The 20,618-nt window shown below is 42.5% G+C and overlaps 1 protein-coding gene across 1 annotated transcript; it reads left to right on the forward strand.

The window, feature by feature from the left end:
* The first annotated feature begins 79 nt into the window (after nucleotides 1–79).
* Nucleotides 80–19,902, forward strand: ptdss2 (phosphatidylserine synthase 2). Its single transcript, XM_072672425.1, has 12 exons — nucleotides 80–913; nucleotides 4,790–4,891; nucleotides 5,906–5,988; nucleotides 7,446–7,513; nucleotides 8,477–8,611; nucleotides 8,713–8,763; nucleotides 9,466–9,579; nucleotides 9,691–9,809; nucleotides 11,271–11,385; nucleotides 13,633–13,778; nucleotides 14,232–14,417; nucleotides 15,708–19,902. Exons 1-12 carry the CDS (start codon nucleotides 714–716, stop codon nucleotides 15,859–15,861), a joined length of 1,473 nt encoding a protein of 490 aa, XP_072528526.1. The 5' UTR covers nucleotides 80–713; the 3' UTR covers nucleotides 15,862–19,902.
* Nucleotides 19,903–20,618: the final 716 nt, after the last annotated feature.

The following is a 20,618-nucleotide window of genomic DNA, read 5'->3' on the forward strand; positions in this document are numbered from 1 at the left end:
GTCTGCGTATTTGCAGCGCAATATGCTGTGCTTCAACACCCTCGTGTTTTGCATAAGGGAAGTGACGTTAAACCGCGCGACCTCGGTGTATATAGGATTTTTTTACCCTGAAATCAAAGGCACGCGTGCTGCCGTGCGGTGTGTGTGTATATGTATGTGTGTATGTATGTGTGTGTGTGAGAGAGAGAGAGAGAGTGTGTGTGTGTGTGTGTAGTCCAAAGCCAGGTCTGAGACACGGTGTGTGTCCTGACAGGTCAGTTATAGGACATAATTAAGCGGTGAGCTAGAGCGCAGCTGAGTGACCTCTCAGAGTGCTCGACTGAGAGTGTGTGTGAGAGTGTGTGCGCGCGCGCGCGGTGTGTGTTAGTCATGTTGGGTTCTCTGGTGTCTCTGAGTTGTGTTGAATGTGTGTGTGTGGTAGTGAGGGATGTGAGAGTTGACTCTCTCCGGGCGGCTGAGTGGAGGAGCAGCAGCTCTGTGAGGAGACCCGCGAGTTCACTGTAGGCTGGACCGCTCTGTGAGGGGAACCCTGACCGGCTCTGTGTCTCTGCGCTCCGGTTGTCCTCTCGCTGTCAGATCGGTCCGCTAACCGCTAAACCAGGAGCGGAGTCTGTCTGAAGCTCCTCTGTGGACCTGTGGGTGTTTTCAGTCTCCCCAACACAGCCATATATTTCTATTCCTGGTCGGAGAGGTCTCGCAGCAGCCGCAGCGCCATGGCCAAGGCGGAGTCGAAGCGGAGCGGCTCGGCGCTGCTGATCGCCGGTAGACCCGGCGCAGACGAGCAGGCGAACGGCGCGACCGAGCCGGCTGCCCACGGGGTCAGAGCTGCCAAAGCGGCGCACACACGAGAGGCCTCGACCCGCCGGACCACCGAGAGCGAAGTGTTTGACGACGGGACCAACACGTTTTTCTGGTAAGTGGGCTAAATTAACACCAGCTCCTGACTGTCTAACGACAACCGAGAGACTGAGAAGTGTCACGAGTGAGGGGAACTAGCATGGGGCCCTACTCTACTTCTCAACACGCCTGACAGGCGAGGGTCTCGGAGTAGGTGGAGTAGATGATGAGGTGGATCAGCTGTGCTGGTTGTAGGAAAGTACAAAAATGTAAACATGAGTCTCCTGCACCTGCTTTGGGAGCACCTGTGTAATTGATGCTACACCTGTGTGTTTTCAGCTCCGCTCTTGTTTGACCCCCTGCCCTGTGCAGCTTCAGCCTGGTTTAGCTCTTCAGCAAGTTAGCTATGAAGTTCTTCAGGAGCTGGATAAGGTTTGTTTGGGTAAAAAAATGCCTGAAACTGTACATATTTACAGGACATGAGTTGAAAACCACAACATAAACCCTAAACCTTGGCTAAAATAGAGGTTTTCAACCATGATCTGTGGGTACCACGCCACCCTGCTGCAAACACACCGGCTGGAGCTAATGTTCTAGGTCCTTTCCCGAGGTGAAGGGAGTGTGAGAACTACAACACTCATGGCCTTGATGCTCAAGGACCAACATTTGAAACCATCGCAATGAATCTTCTGCACTTTTCACCCAAGTTTGAACGTTTGCCAAAGTCTTTCTGAGGCAGCTACAGGGTGGTTTATGCAAGAGGCACTGATGCCGTATTGTGTATCTGATGACCAGTGCACATGCAGGAAAGTCTGATGTATTTATTTATTGACACTAATCAAAATATCCTGGGTTGAATTTCCTTTTACAGCCCTGAGATGGGAGCAATAGACTAATGTGAGGGAGTTGATTGGAGGCAGTAAGCCGTGGGAGTATCCAGGGTCTGCTTCTGGGAGCATTAGAGCCGTTCCGGCTTTGCGTTGGCTTTTCTGCCATCCTGTCTCCTCAGCAGAAAGTGCAAGCTCAGATCCATTAAAGACCTTAAGCTGGGCAGATGTAGCATAGCAAAAGGTGGGTGAGGGGCAGAGAGTGAGGTGAGTGCAGTCGTGGACGTAGTTCAAATCTGTCATGGGTCGTACAGGTTGCACTGCTTACTAGTCCCAGGTTTAGATGACACAAATGTTTTTGGAAATGAGTGAAAGACCTGATTATCGTCTGATTGTCTGAATACATTTGTCAAACGGCCACGCCTGACAGGCTTCAACAGTGCCTCTTTCTGACAGACGTGTGGAAAAAACAACAAGGCTCAGACTGTGTGACTCAGTCAGTGCCTTTAAGGGCCCTCACCAGCTTAACAGGTTATGAGGTGAGGAAAACCGTTTGGTTTCGTGCCACTGTTCGGCATTCAGGGAGTACACCTGTGAATGTTGAGAGAGCTTAAACCGGTCAGGTTTACAGCCCTTCTCACTTTCTGTGGTCTGTAATATAGTACATGATCACTGCCTCCAAGCGCTGCAGTAAGACATCAATCAGTGGTCTGATTTCTGCAAATCACAACAAGGTCAACAGTCATGCTCTCGCTCTCAATTTAAGATGTCTGTTTGGCAAGGCTGCTATGAAATAATAGGAACTGTAAAATGAATGACAAATAATAATCTACTGCTAAGAATAACTAAAAACATGAAATAAATAAGAATTGAAATAATATTAAAAGAATATTACTATTTAATAGCATTATTAAATTTTACATTTTTAAAAGGTTGCTGGGATAGAAATGGGGTTTGGTACAGGTGTTGCTCCTTCAGAGGGTTGTCTCACGTTTGGCGGCGAGGGGTGCCGTTTTTCCTTCACTATTGAAAATTGGTTCTGAAATTCCAGATTTGGAATTTTTTTAGCGGTGGAGGAAGAAATGCAGCTCGCTCTGGATCTCCCCTCTCTCACAGTGACCACACTCTCTCTCCTCTGGGGACAGCCAGGACTGTTTGTACATGCTTGTCTCTATGGCCAGGCTGTGCTCACAGAGCCGATACTTGCTCAAAAATCTGTCTCTGCTGTGGCTCTTTGTCTGTGAAGAGATACTCCACTAATTCAGACACTCTGTTTGCTACCGGGCCTGATCGCATTCCAGTATAGACTGGGTTCTGATGTCGGTGAATAAAGTTTTCTGTTGTTTTGTTGTTTGGTTTTATTCTGCATTTAATGTTCAGACAGATGGACGTGATGTCATACAGCCTGGGGTGGCCATATAGTATTAAAATCTTTTTTTTAAGTTAAGAAAGCGTGTGAATATTTTACTGTTGCTGTTGTGGTGGAGGTGCTGGTTGATTAGGGTGTAAATATGATCAGTAGTGCTGTGTTTTTGGTAAAAAAAAAAATTCGGGACGCAGTCTTGGTAAAGAAGGCCTATATCCAGGCATTTATGATCCAGCAGGTCACCTTCCCGGGGTTACTGCTCTCACAGATGGCTCGTAGTTGTTTGGGTCAAATTGTCTCCACTTTTATTGATTGGGGAAATACGCCCCCTGTTCAAGGATTCAGGAGAGCCACCAGCTTGAAGAACCAGTTTGAAGAGTTTTCGTACAGCCCTGTGCAGGTCAGGGGAGCTGTTCTTTAGCAGGCCTGATGCTGTGAGCTCCACACGCTTTTTTTTTGTTGAATGGGTTTTGGAGTGCTTCTGACTCTTTCTTTGGAGTAATTTGGTGATCGTGTGGGTCTTTGACTCAACATTTATCCTGGATGTGTTTGTTTTTTTGTTTTTTTTTTTGATGGAGTTTCTGAGTTTCCCATGTGTTTCCAGTCTGAATGGGTATGTCCTGATTATGTCTTTTGCTTAGTGAGTTTCGTTTCTCCCAGAACTGGAACTCATTTATTGGATGGAGTATTTGATTTTCTGCTCTGCTGTAAAGTTGCTGTTTGTTCTTATATATATATATATATATATATATATATATTTATTATTATTATTTTATTTATTTATTTATTTTTCTTAATGTTTGAGAGTTTTGTGGTATTTGTCTCTTCTTTCAGGTTCTGCTGGTTCTTCTAGTGTTTTTGCATGGAGAGCTCAATTGCTGTCCTTTTTCAGATTCTTCATCAAACCAGTCTTCCTTCTGGGGTCTTTTTATTAAAGCTTTTAAGTTTGTGAGGTTTCTTTTGATTGCTCCTTTGTGATGAATTTTAGATACTTTATTTAGTTTACTGTCAGCAGAACTGGTTGCAGCGGTGAATTCATTAAGAAATTGATTTGGGTTAGTTTGTAGGACTCTACAGGTTTCAGGTATCAGATTGGTGAACTTTCTTTTCAGGAACGTGTTCATTTGGCAGTGGTCGGATAGTGGTAACTGTGATCTGACAGTGGATGCTGATGGAGGAGAGATCCACTTCAGTAATAGCATGGTCAGCAAGTGAACCGGCCTAAAGTCTCTCGTTGGGTCATTGCCAGTTTGGTGGGCTGTAACTTTGACTTTCGGACACAGAATCTGGTGATGTTTTGGTTGGTTCTGCAGGTGAAGTCACCAGAGACCGACATGGTCATTCTCAGAGGGCCTTTTGTGCTACCCTCTTTTGGGAGCCTGCCACACTCTCTCTTTGAGTGCAGATCGTTTGTACCAGTGTGGCTCACAATGTGAGGGGTCAGATAACATGGACTAACAGAATAGCTTCATTGCACTTGGTGTGTATTGGGGTGGTGTGAGTCTCCCTGTGGTAAGCTCCTGCGAGGCCTGAGGGCTGGATGGTTGTGGAGTTGGTGGGCACTGTAGCTGGCCTGTGCTGATGTGCTTAAATCTCTGTAGTTTTCTAATTGTTCTTGTTGTCTGACCTCGTATTCTCTCCTGTGTTTTAAGGGTCTTTAGATAATCTTTCCTTGCCAGTTTCCAATGTTCCAATTTGGATAAATGTTTCTTCTCAAAAAACAAATGACTAAATTTGCTCTGTTTCTTTCTCTCTGCAGGAGAGCACACACCTTGACTGTTTTGTTCATACTGACATGTGCTTTGGTTTACGTGACCCTGCTGGAGGAGACTCCTCAAGACACCGCCTACAACACTAAAAGGTGCGTTTGTGTGTAGTTAAGCGTGATGCAGAGTGTGTGTGTGTGTGTGTGTGTGTGTGTGTGTGTGTGTGTGTGTGTGTGTGTGTGTGTGCATAAACACTAACCCTGTTGGAGGGCATATTTGTATAAACACAAACATTCCAGTGTGTGCCTGACCTGGAGGTCACAGCGAACCTGGTCTGGAGGGCAGCGTTCGGCCTAATTAGGTTAGATGCTCTTCTCTGAACGTACAGCACAATCCCCTGCACTCTCCATGCTGTTACCCTCCACGTCATTAGCTGAGTGCTGCCCTTTACTGTAGGCGGATCCGCAAGGTGGACAGACAGACATGGGCTGCACGTGTGGGGCGGGGCGGGGTCGGGTGTTCTCATTATAGCATGGCTGTTGCTTAACAGGATTAACTGTGGTCAGCGTCTGCTGTAGATTACCGAGTTCAAGGGAGTGTGGCATCAAACAGGACCCATGAGCTAAAGTCTGTTGAGCTTTAATGTGGTGGTTATTCGGTTTGTTTTTTGGGGAGTTTCGTACAGTAGGAGGGAAACGGGCGCACACATACGGCAAGTTTTAGGCTCGGTGCTGTGAGATAAACAGACAGGCTGGCTTATCGAAGTCCAAATGCAATCAAGTACCAGTCATCCGTCTTAGCTTGAAATATGAAGGCATTATTGTTATTACAAGACACAGCAAAGCTGTTCCTGGACTTGAAGCAGTGGATGACTGATACTAAGTAATGAGGAACGTCAGAGTTGTTACTGTGTACTCTAGATGATAAAGAAATGAGATGAGCAGAACTGAAACGCAGTGGCAGTTAAAGATAATGATCTTAAAGATAATGCAGTTTATCTTAAATAAGGAATTGATTCCACAATAACAGTGAACTTTATCCTACTTTGTTCTTACTGTATTGTCTATGGAGGCAGTTTCATTATATACCTCTCTGGACACTCAAGAACATGCCAGCTTTGAATTGGACACAGTACAGTAAGATCTGTGTTGATGTTTTACATGTTTCAGAGGGATTGTGGCGAGTATTCTGGTGTTCCTGTGCTTTGGAGTGACACAAGCCAAAGATGGTCCTTTTTCACGACCACATCCAGGTAAGAGCACTACAGGACAACCAAGACCACTTCTGTGCTAGTCGTCACAGAGCAAGTGGAGGGGGAAGAAGGTTTCTGTGCACACAGACTGAAGCTTTCAGTGTAATCGTAATGGACACTTGGATTAGTAAGGACCAGCACACACACATAGAAACATACCTGTACACCACAGGTCTGTAAATACTTCTGCTCGTACATATATTAATGTAAGAAGTTGGTTGACTGTAGCAAGGAGGGCATTTGCCCATTTGCTTGTTCAGAGGAAGAGAATCTTTGCAGAGGAGGGAAGGAGGGAGGGGTCGAGTGTGAAATGGCAGGAAGAGAGCTATGCTGAGACATTGCTAAAATTCCCTGCATTTTCATAGAGGCTTGTCATCGTTTCTGTGTGTGTGAAACGGACAACAGCGCTTCTGTTGTTTTGATATCATATAATCTGATGTTGATATGTTTACAGTGGAGCTGTTTTTGGCCTTGAGTGTGACCAGTGCAGATTGTTGCGTGAAATGGGTTTGAAATTTAAGTAGAAGTTTCATGTTTCCTGCTTTCCAACATTCTTTCATAAATGGTCCTTAATGCGGGTATATGACTCCAAAGCTAGATTCCACCAACAGTTTTTTTTGGCTTCTACGGAAATAAATTGGATGTGTATTGGACCAACCTATACATACCTATACACGTGTTGGAGAAGAATGAAGGACCCTCTGACTTAAAGAATGGCGGAGTGTCCCTTTTAAAAGCAGACTCGCTCATCCTGCAGGACTAGTCCGTACTGCTGTCACTCTGCTCGTCCTCTAACGTAATGTGTGTTATTGAGAGACTCTTGAATGCATTGTTACTCCAGGGTGATTCATTTGTTTTCTAATCAACTTCATTGTTTTTACTGGGTGAACAGAGGTGGGAGGTGGTGGGGTTAGATCACCTTCTAGAACCTGTTCTCTGTACTCGCATAACTGAAGAGACCTGGTACAGGCACGATCTTCACTGAGATGTGCTATTTCCAGGCTTCTTATTTGGGGGAGGGGGGTTTGTGAGTGGAACTTTGCCCCCTCTTGGGGCCACAATACAGGTTTGCTTTATTAGAGCTGAAACCAGTAACGTGGCAACAGAGCATCCTGGGACGAAAGACCAGCTCTGGAGGAAAGCGAAAGATACTTGGATTTAGACTAGAGGGAATAGGGCTAGGAAGACTGAGGCATATTTTGACAGACAGGCGTAGTGAAATTTTAGTGAGCAGTGAACTATTACCGTGAAGTATTATTGCTGCATATTTGGTGCAGATAATGATTAAACGCTGCAGATATTAATAGATTGTATGCGCAATTACACACTTTCAGCAGGAATTTCATGAAAAAGACCCATTGTTTGTATCTGATTAATGACCATGTGTGTTTGTTTGTGTGTATGAGGACCATGGAGCACATGAGAGTAAAATTGTTGATGTGGTCCTTTCCTTTCAGCATATTGGCGTTTCTGGCTTTGTGTCAGTGTTGTCTACGAGCTCTTCCTCATCTTCATCCTTTTCCAAGTATGTCAGTATACACCTGTGTCCACACACATCAGATGCACAACAGATGTACATGTACATGTGTATTTTGTACTGAACTGAAAATATCAGATCTTTGTCTATCCCACAACCCAGTTAAACTGATCCACTAGCCTACTGAGGGGATGTTCTGTGGAACATTTTGGTTTAAATAACAAGGGTTCAGTTTGAGGTAAACCAAACTCTGCTTTAAACATAAGACCTTAATACAGTTGTTAAGCATAGGGGTGGCAGTATGAGGGTTAGGGAGCGTTCTGCTGCCTTTGGTCGAGTATGACCTACGATTTATGTATTGTACTAGCAAATTGTACTGAGGAATGTTAGGGTATTTGTCTGTGAACTGAGACAACAACCCTAAACACACAAGTCTACCAAAATAGCAGAAGTTGTTCATCATTTTGGAATGATGGAGTCAAAGTCCAGACCTTAATTCAATAGAATTGCCTGCAGTATCAGAGTTGAGGCAGTTTTGTAAGAAGATATAGGCCAGGATTCCTCCAACCTGTTGTGCAGGCCTGATCACCAGTTTATGAAAGCATTGAAGTTATTGCTGCTCAAGAGGGTTGCAACAGTAACTGGAAGCATATGTTAATATACTTTTCTGACAGTGGTATTTAATGTTTTGACCCTGAGTTTCCATTTCACCATATAAAATCTCATTTTGTTTAGGCTTAGACTTAATCCAGACCTGTATTCAGTGAGTTTACTAGCTTTTGTGATACAGATAATGCAGAATATGCGAATGCAGTATACATATAGCCCTGTAACAATTTATAAACACAATTTTTAAACACATTTATAAGGCAAGTTTCAGTTACAATTCATAGAAATGTACTCAAAAAGGTTATGTTGTTTATGTTGTAAAAGAAAGATAGTGGGCCATATCCTGCAGCTCCAATACACCATGCTCATCATGTAACACACATTGTATGTAATGTATTGCAGACAGTTCAGGATGGACGGCTATTTATGAAGTACATTGACCCAAAGCTGGGTGTTCCTCTGCCAGAGAGAGACTATGGAGGAAACTGTCTCATCTATGATCCTGGAAACACCACAGACCCCTTCCACAACATCTGGGTATAAATTACCCCCTCTAACACGTACCTACATACTCACGGATACACAATGGCATGTTGTGCTAAAGTGCTGTTGTTTTTTGTTTTTTTTATATATATAAGGATAAGATGGATGGCTTTGTTCCTGCCCATTTTCTTGGCTGGTACATAAAGGTTGGTGAGCTTCTCTTTATTTTCCGTCATGTGTTGTGAGTTCGAGTTCTGCTCCAGGGTGAAACTGTGTTTGTTGTCTCGTGTTGGTCTCCGTAGTACTTAGCCAGTCTGTAGTCTATTGTTCCTAAAGAGCTAACTATGGATTTGAAAGAAGATAAGCAGGTAAAGTCTCAAATAACCTAAGCAAATGAATGCCCATGATTACAATGGTCTGAAGTGAACGGAAGTACTCAGTGAATTTCCTGACTGACCGATCTGGACAGTCTTGGGTGTATGAGGTACTCTGCTCTGCCATTACATAACGAATGAATTTGCGCTTTTATAAGAGTACATCTGTCCAAACATGCCTTTGACACACCAGCCAGAATCTGTGTATGCTGGGTAGTGACTGCTTCTGTTGCTGACTGAATACTGTGTGGCAGTTTAAATGGTAATTAAGGGTCACTGTAATTTAGTATAGTGACATGTGATTTTTACACATAGTATTCTTCCATTTGAAAAAGGGAGTATATAGGTTCTGAGTTGTTATTCAGTGATTTAAAATGATGAAATTATACCAGTATTTCCTACCTGAAAATCAGGTCTGAATACATATTAATAAACAAATAATTTTAGTGCTTGTTTGGTGTGAATGTATGTGTGTATTATGTATGAATCTCTTTCTTGCTTTAGCTTTTCTCTCCTTTCTGTCTTTTCTTTCAGACACTAATGATCAGAGACTGGTGGATGTGTATGATCATTAGTGTGATGTTTGAGTTCTTGGAATACAGTCTAGAGCACCAGTTACCAAACTTCTCAGAGTGCTGGTGGGACCATGTGAGTCTTTCTCCTTCGCAGTTCCTTTCTCACTGCTCCATCATATTCTGTGATATTTTACATGCCCTTTCTTATCTGCACTGTTCTCTCATCTCTTTCTCTTCCTCACAGTGGATTATGGATGTTCTGGTGTGTAATGGTTTGGGTATATACTGTGGCATGAAGACGCTCGGCTGGCTTTCTATGAAGCCGTACCAATGGCAGGGCCTGTGGAACATTCCCACCTACAAGTAAAAACAAAAAAATAATTGAATTAATCACCATCATCTTAATTTAATATTCTATTATGATCATTTTTCATGTATGTATTTGGGGTAGGACAAGGACTGAGCAGTGCTTGAGTGCTTTCTTATGTTCCATGTAGCCTGTATGGTGGCTACTCCCAGAGTGGCAAGACTGGCAACGACTGCTTGTTTGTCTCTAGGGAGAACATGCTGTGTCCGGTGTGGTTTTCCCAAGTCCCAGAATGAACATCTGTGCCTGACAGTACAATCTGTACATGTTTCTGCTATTGGTTTTGGCAACTCTTGACTTTTGGCAGAGTTGAAGAATCAAACCCTGCTGGTTTGACCTCGCTGACCTCAAAGGTCAAATTGGGCCAGGGGTTATCCTAAGGTTTTCGCTTTTAGCTCTTCAGAATGCAAATTCTTTGGATGGCAGACCATTTATGCCCTTCAAGACATGTACTGCAGCACTTGAATGCACATGCCTTCAGGTGAGAACCTGACCCCTGAATACAAGGAAATGGGCAGTTAAAAGAGCCCCTCGTCCTTCCCCCACGTGTTGAAGCACGGTACCGGAGTTTCCATGGAGTCAGTTGGTATGGTTGTAATTGACTGGGAAGCTTATAGGCTACATGGATTAAACCTCTCTCATGTGGGACCTGGGTGTGTTGTAGGGGAGTCTCCAAGCCTACCCTTCATCCACTGACTGTAGAGCATTTATTTGGCCATTGTTTACTTACTACAGTTGCCTTTCATAGGCTATGTGGCTGTAGAGAATTCAAGCAGGTATGCTTGGATCTGTGCAAACCAAATCTAGTTTTTTTTTTGCCTGTGGACTTTGATCATATAACAGTGTGGAGCAGCCTCAGCTGTTCCAGTAAACCAATCAGCATTTAGTACCCTCCAAGAAAGCTTGGAGTAATTCTCTCCTTTTTTTTTTGTTTGTACTCCGTTTCTATGGGGGTTGACCTTGTGAGGTTTGACTTTGTGGGCTTTAGACTGCCTTTCTTCTGTGAAAGCCCATATCTGATGTCAGTACAATAGCAATTGGGTATTATCAGATAATTGTTGGATAATATCATTTGAATGCTCTACAAACACAGCCAAATCATATGGAAACTATAACTTTAGAGATATGGTTACAGAGAGATTTATATAACTATAGTTCTTAGTATGTTGCAGTACACATGGGTCCCACTTACTTGGAAATGTTTAACTTTCTTGGAATGTGCATTGCACAGTTAAAATCAGTTACACTATACAGACAAAAGTATTGGGACACCTGTTTTTGTTTCTTTCAAAATGAAAATATTGAAAAGTTTTTGAGTAGCTGCCTCTTGTCCAGGGAAGCATTTCTTCTAGATTAATATATACAGTATAATAGACCTAGATTTAATGATGTTAATCTTAGTCTTCAAAATGTCTTGTTCTGTTGTGAAAATGCACATACATGTTTGTGTTCAACAGGGGCAAGATAAAGCGCATTGCATTCCAGTTCACCCCATACAGCTGGGTGAAGTTTGAGTGGCGGCCAGCGTCCAACCTCCGGAGATGGCTGGCAGTGCTGGGTATCATCTTTGTGGTGAGTGCTGCACGGCGATGTGCTTATACACTGAGTGCAGAATTATCAGGCAAATGAGTATTTTGATCTCATCATCCTTTTTATACATGTTGTCCTACTCCAAGCTCTATAGGCTTGAAAGCCAACCACCAATCAAGTAAATCAGGTGATGTGCATCTCTGTAATGAGAAGGGGTGTGGTCTAATGACATCAACACCCTATATAAGGTGTGCTTAATTATTAGGCAACTTTCTTTCCTTTGGCAAAATGGGTCAGAAGAGAGATTTGACGCACTCTGAAAAGTCAAAATTTGTGAGATGTCTTGCAGAGGGATGCAGCAGTCTTGAAATTGCCAAACTTTTGAAACGTGATCACCGAACAATCAAGTGTTTCATGGCAAATAGCCAACAGGGTCGCAAGAAACGTGTTGAAAAAAAAGGCGCAAAATAACTGCCCATGAATTGAGGGAAATCAAGCGTGAAGCTGCCAAGATGCCATTTGCCACCAGTTTTGCCATATTTCAGAGCTGCAACGTTACTGGAGTATCAAAAAGCACAAGGTGTGCGATGCCAAGGTAAGGAAGGCTGAAAAACGACCACCTTTGAACAAGAAACATAAGATAAAATGTCAAGACTGGGCCAAGAAATATCTTAAGACTGATTTTTCTGAGGTTTTATGGACTGATGAAATGCGAGTGACTCTTGATGGGCCAGGTGGATGGGCCCGAGGCTGGATCAGTAAAGGGCAGAGAGCTCCACTCTGACTCAGACGCCAGCAAGGTGGAGGTGGGGTACTGGTATGGGCTGGTATCATCAAAGATGAACTTGTGAGACCTTTTCGGGTTGAGGATGAAGTGAAGCTCAACTCCCAGACCTACTGCCAGTTTCTGGAAGACACCTTCTTCAAGCAGTGGTACAGAAAGAAGTCGGTATCGTTCAAGAAAACCATGATTTTTTATGCAGGACAATGCTCCATCACATGCATCCAAATACTTCACAGCGTGGCTGGCCAGTAAGGGTCTAAAAGAAGAAAAAATGATGACATGGCCCCCTTGTTCACCTGATCTGAACCCCATAGAGAACCTGTGGTCCCTCATGAAATGTGAGATCTACAGGGAGGGAAAACAGTACACCTCTCTGAACAGTGTCTGGGAGGCTGTAGTGTCTGCTGTACGCAATGTTGATCGTAAACAGATCAAGCAACTGACAGAATCTATGGATGGAAGGCTTTTGAGTGTCATCGTAAAGAAAGGGGGCTATATTGGTCACTGATTTGTTTTTGGTTTTGTTTTTGAATGTCAAATGTTTATTTATACATTTTGTTATATTGGTTTACCTGGTGAAAATAAACAAGTGAGATGGGTATATATTTGTTTTTTATTAAGTTGCCTAATAATTCTGCACAGTAATAGTTACATGCACAAACAGAGATAGCCAAATCTAAAAAAAAAAAAAAAAACACTCCAACTTCTAAAAATATTAAGCTTTGATATGTATGAGTCTTTTGGGTTGATTGAGAACATAGTTGTTGTTCAATAATAAAAAGAATCCTCTCAAATACAACTTGCCTAATAATTCTGCACACACTGTATATCAGTGGAGGTCTTTATTACCTCATGTTTACTCATGTGTCATTAGTTTAGATATAAGCTAATCAGCTTAATCACCCTAACTGCCGGCAACATGTACAGTTTCTGCCAGCTTTGTTTATTTTAGTTGCTGCAAATACAGGAGGAAAAAATACTGGGCACATTGTCCTCATTTCTGCTGAACTGTAACATGATCCATTTCACACAGAAAAATAACGAACGGAAAGAAAAGAAAAGTTACAAAATCAGCGGTGTATTGTCATTGACTCACTGAATAAGATGACCTCGTATCTCAATTCGTCATCAGCACACCAAAACATCATAGCTCAAAAATAGAAATTTTACAGGAGAAGGAAAAAACCTTTCTATGGAAGTCGATGTGAAAGGATTTTTTTTCCAGGTAATTGTGCAAACATGGAGATACAAGGGTTTTTGTGTGACTATCATCACTGCTTTTCTTGAAGACTTTCTTGAACTCTTGTGATGTTCCAGGAAAAAAATAAAAATTCGAGACCAAGCTAGACAAGGTTAAAATATGTGATGACAGGATTGTCTCATACAGGATTGTGTAGCTTACTGTTTTAGGTGTGTAAAATGGCAATGAGGTCAAGTAATGACTAAGAATGATTTAATTGAATTTAACTTAAATGAATGAACATTTCCCATTTTTCTCTCTGCAGTTCCTGCTGGCCGAGTTGAATACGTTCTATTTGAAGTTTGTGTTGTGGATGCCTCCAGAACATTACCTGGTGCTGCTGCGACTGGTCTTCTTTGTTAACGTTGGTGGAGTGGCCATGAGGGAAATCTACGACTTCATGGATGACCCGTCAGTCACATGTTCTAGATCATTTCTTTCTTCCCTTTGCTTGTCATAATCAGTTTTTCATATTTTCTACAGTGTGAGTGGTACAGAGCTACAAATCTGACTAAAATGCAGTGACATAATATTGTGTTTTTAAATGTGCAATATACTATACTAAAACCATATGAATTAATAATTTAATATGAAATAATAGTACTGAATAATTATTGACTGTGGAACATCGGTCCAACTAAACCTGGTGCTTTTTCTGAGGTGTACTAGAATTTATTTCAAATTATAATTTACAATTTGTGATAAAGAAAGGGTGTTGACTGGGGTTAGTTTTCTCATGTCTGCTGTACTGATGCTGTATTTCTTTTCTTTGTGGTCTCTGCTGTGTAGCCGTCAGCTAAACTGCACTGAACCTGCTGACTGATTCATGAAGGGTCTGATTCTATTTTTGTAACCCTGCTTTAGGAAGTTCCATAAGAAGCTGGGTCAGCAGGCATGGCTGGTGGCGGCCATCACAGTGACGGAGTTCTTGATTGTGGTGAAGTACGACCCCAACACCATTATGCTCCCGATCCCCTTCTTCATCACACAGTGCTGGATCCTGGGCATCATCCTAATCTTCACTTGGACACTATGGCGCTTCTTCATCCGGTAAGTGAGTGCAGTGAGATATTTAAAAAAAAAAAAAAAAAAAAAAAGGTCTGGCTCTGCTCTCTTCAGTGAGTGATGTTCTGGTTGATGAACATGTCAACAGAAGTGCATCCACACACACTTGCCCTGTGTTTTTCTGCAGAGATTTAAACAGGTCGCACTCTGTGTTGGTAGCTGTGCGTGTTCGTGTGTTTCTGTTTTTCTTTGGCTGCTGTTGTGCACTGTGCTGCTGTTGTGTGCACTGTGGCGTGTGTGTTGAGCTGATAGTGTCTCTCTCTCCCCTGTGTTATGTGTCAGCGGTAATGTCCATGTGCAGTGAGAGAGAGGTAGGTGTAGAGTGAGAGCTGACTGCTGTGCTGACTTCACCTTCATCTGTCATTCTCACCCGCCTGCTCCTTCTCCTGCATGTCACCTCTATTCCAAACAATGCACTCTTTCAGCTTTCTTTCAGTTTTTTGTTTGTTCTGCCCTTTGTTGTTTGTCTCTCTCTCTCTCTCTCTCTCTCTCTCTCAGATGCTGTTGTGTGCTCTCATGTTCTCTGTTGCTCAACCTCTTGTTCTTTAACTTTTGCTCTCACTTGCGCACACTCATTTTTTTTTGCCCACAAATACTCTAATCATGCTCTTACCCTGGCACTTGCACTCTCTGTTTCTCTCTAGTGCTCTATCTCCCTGGGCTTCTCATACTTTTGCTCTTTTACTTTGTCTCTCACTCTCTTAATCATGCTCTTGCTTTTACTCTCGCACTTGCTGTCTCTCATATGAGCTGTTATGCAAACTCGCCCCCTGATCATGTTCTTGCTTTCTCTCTCTTGCTCTCTGTTAATTATGCTCTTTATTCTCGTTTCTCATACCTTTTACTCTTTCACTCAGTCACTCTCTTATTCATGTTCTCGCCATTTTACTCTCGCACTTGCTGTCACTCATAAGGAGTCAGCTTCCCCCCCCCCTTTTTTTTTTTTTACCCACACATTTTTCCTTTGCAGAAATGGCAGTTGTCGTACACTTGTTTGAACACTGGTACCTACTCCCCCTAGCTGTCAGTCAGGCTGTTGTCTGACAATGAGATTGACGCCCCATCCAGGCTGCACAACCCCATTTCCCCTTCATGGCCAGAGCTTTGTTACCATGACGATAAAGCTTTGGGCAAAGTGGCTATATGTCTGAAAGACTGTGTGTGTGTGTGTGTGTGTGTGTGTGTGTGTGTGTGTGTGTGTGTGTGTGTGTGTGTGTGTGTGTGTGTGTGGGGTTGTTTGTATAAGACAAGTGACAGCATCTTCTATGTTTTCAGGGACATCACACTCCGCTACAAAGAGACACGAAGGCGTAAACAAGAGAATTCGGTGGAGCGGGAGAAGCCCCCTGGCAACGACAACCCTGTGACAGCTTCTGGACGCAGCAAACTGAACGGCAACACAGATCCCGTACGGCACCGGAAGTCTTGAGGATGGGCAGGAGTGTAACGCTGCGCATTTGTCACACACACTGTCTCAGACACTGTGTGTGTGTGTGCGTGTGCGTGTGCGTGTGCGCGCGCATGTCTGATTTTCTTGACCATTTGAACCATTCCAATGCTGATCGCTGTTACGTGTGAGCTCTCTCTCTCACACACACACACACACACACACACACACACACACACACACACACACAGACTGGTGGTGATGGGTGCCAATCATTAATCTGACCTGACTGGGGGAGAATTGGTTCGTGGTGTATCAGGATAAATGTGCTTGGATATATTATTACATTGGACGTTTTTGCATGTAAATTGGTTAAAGCCGTCAGATGCTACGTGCTGGCCCAGCACAGGCAAACACGGCATGACTACTCTGAAAAAGCAGTGTGTGTGAGAGGGAGCGTTCCTTGGGTTGCCTTATAGTCCAATTTGACTGGACTGTTCACACATGCTCATAAATGTGACTCCCAATTCCAGGGGAATGGGGAGTTCTGGAGGTTTTCTTGATTTTCTTCTTTCTTTTTTTTTGTTCTTTTTGCTGCTATGCAATGAGACACTAGAGTTAGTAGAATTGAACTCTATAGACATGTTCCAGTTGGTTAGGCTTTAACTCCAAAGATCTCTCTGCTGGAGTACTGCTGTTACACAGCTTAACATGCTGGAACACACACACAAAACACTCTTCGACAGCAGGATTGCTCTGTTTTTCGTTGCGTTAAACAGGGAGAAGGAATGTTCTCTCAGGAGAAAACTCTCATTTTGTTGCTTAGGACTTTATCCTCTGGATACGTTGAGCAGGATGGTGTGTGCTGCAGCTGAGTAATTTTTTTTTTTTTCTCTTTTCCTCACCAGGTAAACTGACAGAATTATAGATAATAGCTACAGTTAGCTATTTTTAATTTTCCCTCATACACATGCACATATACTGTTTAATACTGTGTATATTTTACATATGTATGTATGTATGTGTGTTATGTATGTGTGTGTGTGTATGTACACACACAGTAGTAGTTGTCACACAAAAACCTTGTATTGTGTATGACATCTGGTCATTGAGTCTAGCAGCTGTTCTTTACATTGTGTTAAATTTGAATGATAAATGGACCAATAGAAATGCTCCACAATGATGAAATATGAGGTTTTTGTATGACAGTAATGACATACATACGTACGTACGTACGTACATACATACATACATACATACATACATACATACATACATACAGATATGCAAGCAGACATGGAGAAGAGAACAATCACTGAACTGACAGAACAGATTGTCAACCTGCTTGGACCAAACGTAGGAGGGGAGGAGGGGGTCGGCCCATTTTTTAATTTTTTTTCTGCCATCAATCCGCTAAAGCCAAACGCTAAACCCCCCCCCCCATTCAGCCTCCTGTAAGCCATTAACATTACAGCTGTCTCCATACGTTAATGCCAATGATGTCTGCTTGCACTTGTGCTCTGTGTGTAATGACAACTAAGCATAGTCGAAACTAGCGTCTGCTCTCGTTCGCAACTGAGCGAGTGTTAAATAGCCTCAATTTCTGACTGCGTAGGAGAATATTTCATAGACTGTTTTAGTTTTAGCTAATCACACATCTGCGCAGTCAGTGGACCAACATTTACAGGATGGTGCTAGATGACAGGAATTGAACACAGTTGCTTAAGCTAAAGAGTTCAGTACAACGAATGCCAGAACCAGTCCGGTTCCACTAAACCCCAGTGTAAGACTGTTTTCTAAAAGATGTGGAAGATTTTCCAGGTCTGTGACTGGTTAAGCAGGGTTCTACCTGCTGTGTAGAGGGAACGTTTTCATCTCAAGATCTGTGGTGATTTGGAATCAGACTGTATGTGTTGGAAGGGTCAGGGGGCATATAAGAGGTTTGTAAAAAATGCCCTCAGTACCCTCCCTCCTCAGTTCTACTGTACCAGTGTGTGTGTGTGTGTGGTGGTGTCGTGTGTATTTTAAAGGTTAGGAGAAGTGTAAAAACTGTCCAGGACTGCCTCATGTGGTGTAGAACACGCTGATGCCATTATAATCTTACTGTGAATGTAAACTTATGACCTAGATGTTTGCAGAACAGGGCTGTTGGTGCCCTCATGCAAAGTTTTACTATGTATGTACTGAGTTTATATATTATGCTAGGTGTATGTTTTCTGGATGTAAGTTAGTGGCAAAAAAACATGTGGACTTCTTATTCTTATCCAAGTTATTTGTTCAGTATTAATTTTTCATTTAAAAAAAAAATACATTTTTCTGTCTGACTTTTTGGTTTACTGACCTGATTAATTCTTTAACCAATGAAGTGTGTGTGAGTTGATTTGTGTAAGAGAGAAAGAGAGACACAGTGGGGAGTGGAGGACTACCTTAGAATCTGGAATTTCCGTCCTGAGCATCCTACCATGTGAAATGGACTATAGGCTGATGTGCCTTTGGGTAAGGGGAATTTCATCAAAAAGATTTTTTGACCACAAGTCAATAATTAAAATGTAAACAAGGTCTTTGCAGTGATTTGATGTGAAATGCTTCGTTCGAGTAACACAAAGTCAGAACTGTACGCCGCCATTGTTGATTTCCAGATGTTTGAAGTGCCTCTAAAAGCTATTTTAAATAGTTACTGATGCACAGTCTGATGCCTGAGACATTGTTTTGCATTAATTTACAGAAGAAAAAAAACATTTACAACAACAATTATCAGGAAATTCAACCCATAAGTATTCAGATTAATAACAACTAATAATAATTTTGCATCTGTATGCCACCTCAGTGAAAATGGACTATGTGACATAGAATTCTCCATCTGTTCCCATCACCAGCATATCTCTGTTTGAGGGATGCACCAGGGCGTGTCCATCAGGCATATATATATATATATATATATATATATATATATATATATATACTGCCGTCTGAGTATGGAGGGTAACCATTCTGGTGGCTTTTCCACATGGGAACGATTTGGCATTCGGTGCTTACAAATCGGACTGAGCGCGGTTTTATCAGCACAGTTAGCTCATTGGGGACATGGGGATCCACTGATTGGCTCCACATTTACATCAGCTTTGAGACACAGTATTTATATTTCCGGTACAGAAAATGGTCAAGATTGTTGGCCTGTTCATTCTAAGTGTGGCGGCAAGTACACAACAGCACCAAGCACAATAACATTTAGCATACTTAAGTCTGCTACCGGGCTCGTCCAACATTGCTACCACGGCATTAGCATGGCCTGCCTACCGGGCTCATCCAATAGCACTCCTGCAGTGTTGGCACAACGTCTAGAAACTTTCCTCCTTGGCGTGGTTTGAAGGGGAGGGGAGTGTTCATTTCCAATCCACTGAGGTAGAGTCAGAGGCAAATTACGAACACAGTCACTGTCCAAATAGTTACGGATCTTACTTTGTTTTGAGTAGTTAATAATCTGGCTGTTCTGGCATTGTAGACGTTTAGACCCCTTGTTTCTTTCACCAGCACCATAAAGAAAAGTACGTATTTGAAGTCCATTCACGCTGAACAACCTTTTTACATTTTAAATGATCTTTGGGACTCTGTGATGCTCCAGGCCTGTGAACAGTCGACCAAATCCTCCATCCACCCCACTTACATAGATGTACTTGCAGAGAAGAATATGTCAGGATCTGAAGCATCAGTGGGGGAATATACTATTCAGAGCTTACCTGTTCAGACTGGTTTAGCCTGTCTTGTTTAGTCAGAGGCTTAAAAGAGGTTACTTTTTTATTATTATTATTTAGTAAATATATATAAATAATTCTAGGTGCCATGGGCCCACAGGCCCACCCAAACTCCATCATGGGTGTCTGCATGAAGAAGATATTTAATATAACAAGCAAGAAGTACTGTGTATGTGTGTGTGTCCTGGATGTGGTGTTTCTTCTTGGTAAAGAATTCATGTCCTCTTATCCTGGGTTATGTGGATAATGTTCTGGGAGTCTAAACAATAAATCAGAAAGTGGACTGTATGAGTCATGTTTTATCAAATAAAGAGAATAAGTTTCAATAAGACGCACGAGAGTTTGTTTATTGGACTATTTTGATTAAACTGGATTATTAGTCAGTGTCCTCATGCTGTGGTTGTATTCTGTGGGAATTGGTCATGTTGTGCTCCTGGGCTCCCCTGCATGTTGGGAGTGACTCCATTGCCATTACTACTGTGGACAGCTACACATGTGCATTTGTTGACAAGCTGGGAAATCGAGAACCAGCATCTGAAGTGAATGAAGCATGTGGACCGAGGTGGTTGAGAAAATCCTGTCATATTAAAGTATTAATGCTGGCCTGCCCACTTCACCAAAGCTACATAGGGCAGTTGCCGGCTCGGTATGGCACTAATGTATTTCCTATTGCAGTCCGTGTACCATCAACTTCACACTACAGCTGTTATTTTTAAGATACAACTGCTACATAATGTTGCTGTTTCCTTCTCCAAAGTTCCTATTAATGGGTTTGAAGTGGATTTATTTTTATTTTTTTTAATAATTAATTAATTAAATAATTTTTGTTTGCTTAATTCCAAGTCATTTTGGAGCATTTCTATTGGTCCATTCCTCATGAAATTAACAGACAGAAGTTTAAATAAATAAATAAATAAATAAATGCATTTTATTGAGTTGTTGCTCAGCTCAGGTCTAGGCCCAGACGTATACAGTTCTCGGACGAAAGTCTTCAAGAAGAACCCAGACTGGTGGTCCTAAAGCAGCGGAGGTTCCGAGCGAGCTAGT

Source organism: Salminus brasiliensis, chromosome 2 (genome assembly GCF_030463535.1).
Source record: "Salminus brasiliensis chromosome 2, fSalBra1.hap2, whole genome shotgun sequence".
NCBI classification, from domain to species: Eukaryota; Metazoa; Chordata; class Actinopteri; order Characiformes; family Bryconidae; genus Salminus; species Salminus brasiliensis.